The 2342-nt window shown below is 55.0% G+C and overlaps 1 protein-coding gene across 1 annotated transcript; it reads left to right on the top strand.

Moving 5' to 3' along the window:
- Positions 1 to 759: 759 nt before the first annotated feature.
- Positions 760 to 2112, top strand: LOC306955450 (4-galactosyl-N-acetylglucosaminide 3-alpha-L-fucosyltransferase FUT6-like; the record flags this gene model as incomplete). The annotated part of the gene is made up of 1 exon (XM_079546747.1): positions 760 to 2112. One exon carries the CDS (start codon positions 760 to 762, stop codon positions 2110 to 2112), a length of 1353 nt encoding a protein of 450 aa, XP_079402873.1.
- Positions 2113 to 2342: the final 230 nt, after the last annotated feature.

Below are 2342 nucleotides of genomic sequence, written 5' to 3' on the forward strand. Positions count from 1 at the left end.
GCTGCAGAGCTGGAAGACCGTGTCTCTGGTACAGAAGGGTGCAAACAGAAGGATTGTGCTGCTTAAAGGGTGGAAGATGGTGTTCTGACAGAGGCTGCTGATAGTCTAGAGATTGTGACCTTCAGAATAGCCAAACAGAAAAAATATATATATATTAAAGACTGCTAATTGGGAATGCTAAATGCAGGTTGCATCTCAGCAACAAGAATCTTACTGGCATGGGGTTACAGAGGCCACAAGGACCCTGAACTGCAGCTTGCTTTAAGGTCTTAACTTGCAGTTCTGGCTGTTGTTGGCAAGAATGGGGATGTGCATGCATAGATGAATATTTATGTGTATTTATAGTAAATAAAACAGACATTTGCACACTCCTCTTTGTGCTCCCACACCCTGTATGCATTTAATATATTTTTCCTGCTGTGACGTCCAGATAAATGGCAGCCACCAAACAGCAGCACGTGGTCCTGAGATGGCGTCAAAATCAAGATGGCTGCCACCATGTGTGTGTGGAGGGAAACGCCTTCCCGCTCAGAGGGAAAGGAGGCGTGGCTTGTCCCACCAGCCAATCACAACGTGTTGTGACCAGAAGGGGGCGGGGCTTGTGGAGGAAATGTACCTGGTGGGCGGGGCAGCGCCTCAGGGCTGCGTCCCTCAGCGCTGGGCGGTGTTATGGCTGGGGCTGAGCGGCCGGGCGCCCCCTGCTGGTGGCGCTCCTCTGTGAAATGAGGGGCGGCTGATGAGAAGCGGCTGTGGGTGCGGATGGAGGAAAGGCCGGGCGCCGTGCAGGGGCGGCTGTGCCCCGTGGGTGCGTGTGGGTGTGAGCACGCTGTGCGTGGTGCTGCCACAGCAGCCGTTGTGTCTGACAGGAGGAAGCTGGAGGTGAATGTGCCTCAATGCTGCGCCCGGCCCCCCTGTACCCCCGCACCCCTCTCTGCCGTGCTGTGCGCGCAGAGCCGCGGCCCTGCTGGCATCGGCATGCAGCCTTCGCTCAGCGCTCTGTCTGTGGTGTTTGCAGATCCATTCACGGAGCTCTTGGAAGGGAGGAAGATCCCTTGGAAGAAACTCCTCACCTTCCTCCTCTTCAGCTTCATCTTCAGCTTCTGCCTCTTCGCTTCTCTTCGTCAGTTCAGGACTCCCGAGCCAGAGGATTACAATTCCTATCTTTCCACAGAAAGATTCCAAACTGGAAATACCAGCACGCTGCCGAAGGCTGAGCGCAGGCTGACCATCCTGCTGTGGACGTGGCCCTTCGGACACCGCTTTACTTTTAGCAACTGCTCGGAGCTCTTTGACACCCCGAACTGCCACTTCACCACCGACCGCAGCTGGTCCCAAAAGGCAGATGCTGTGATTATGCATCACAGGGATGTGTATAGGGACAGAGAGAGGCTGGCTCAGCTCCCCAGGCTCCCATCCCAGCGCTGGATCTGGTTCAACATGGAGTCCCCAAGTCACTCTCCAAACTTAGGTGCCATGAACCACCTCTTCAACCTGACTATGTCGTACCGGAGAGACTCGGACATCTTCACCCCCTATGGGGAGCTGCAGCTGCTCAGCCAGCCCCAGCCCTTCAGCATCCCACCCAAGACCAAGATGGTGGCCTGGGTGGTCAGCAACTGGAGACCAAGCTCCCACCGGGTGAAGTACTACGAGGAGCTGAAGAAACACATCCCCGTGGATGTGTACGGACGGCATCACTTGCCCCTGTCCATGGACTTGCTCCAGCAAACTCTGTCCCAGTACAACTTCTACTTGGCCTTTGAGAACTCACAGCACGAGGACTACATCACTGAGAAGCTCTGGAAGAACGCCCTGTCCTCTGGCACCATCCCTGTTGTTCTGGGGCCACCTCGAGAAAACTACGAGCACTTCTTGCCCCCTGACTCCTTCATCCACGTCGATGACTTTGCCAGCGCCGGTGAACTGGCTCAGTACCTGCAGGAACTGAGCAACGACACCGAGCGGTACCAGCGTTACTTCCAGTGGCGCAAGTGGCTGAAACCTGTGCTGGGCATCAGCTGGGCCATGCAAGTCTGCAGAGCCTGTCACTTCCTGCAGAGGACAGAGGCCAGCTACCACGCTGTGCCCAACCTGTCCAAGTGGTTTGTATAAAGCCTGTTTGCTCAGCTCTCTGCTGCATTGTGATCTTTTTGTCCTCGCTGGCTGGTTGCAGGTTTGAAGGCTGATTGAATGTGATAGAGCCAGAAGGACGAGAGGAGCTTTGAAACAAGCAGTAATGAAGAAGCGTTTTGGTGTTGGGTGTGCCTTTGTCTTACTAGAGAATAGACTGCCAGGTAGAGCAGGACATTGTATTCTGCAGTGCATTAGGTACCGACCACGTT

The sequence above is a fragment of the Tetrao urogallus genome, assembly GCF_951394365.1.
Source record: "Tetrao urogallus genome assembly, chromosome: 25".
Lineage (NCBI taxonomy): Eukaryota > Metazoa > Chordata > Aves > Galliformes > Phasianidae > Tetrao > Tetrao urogallus.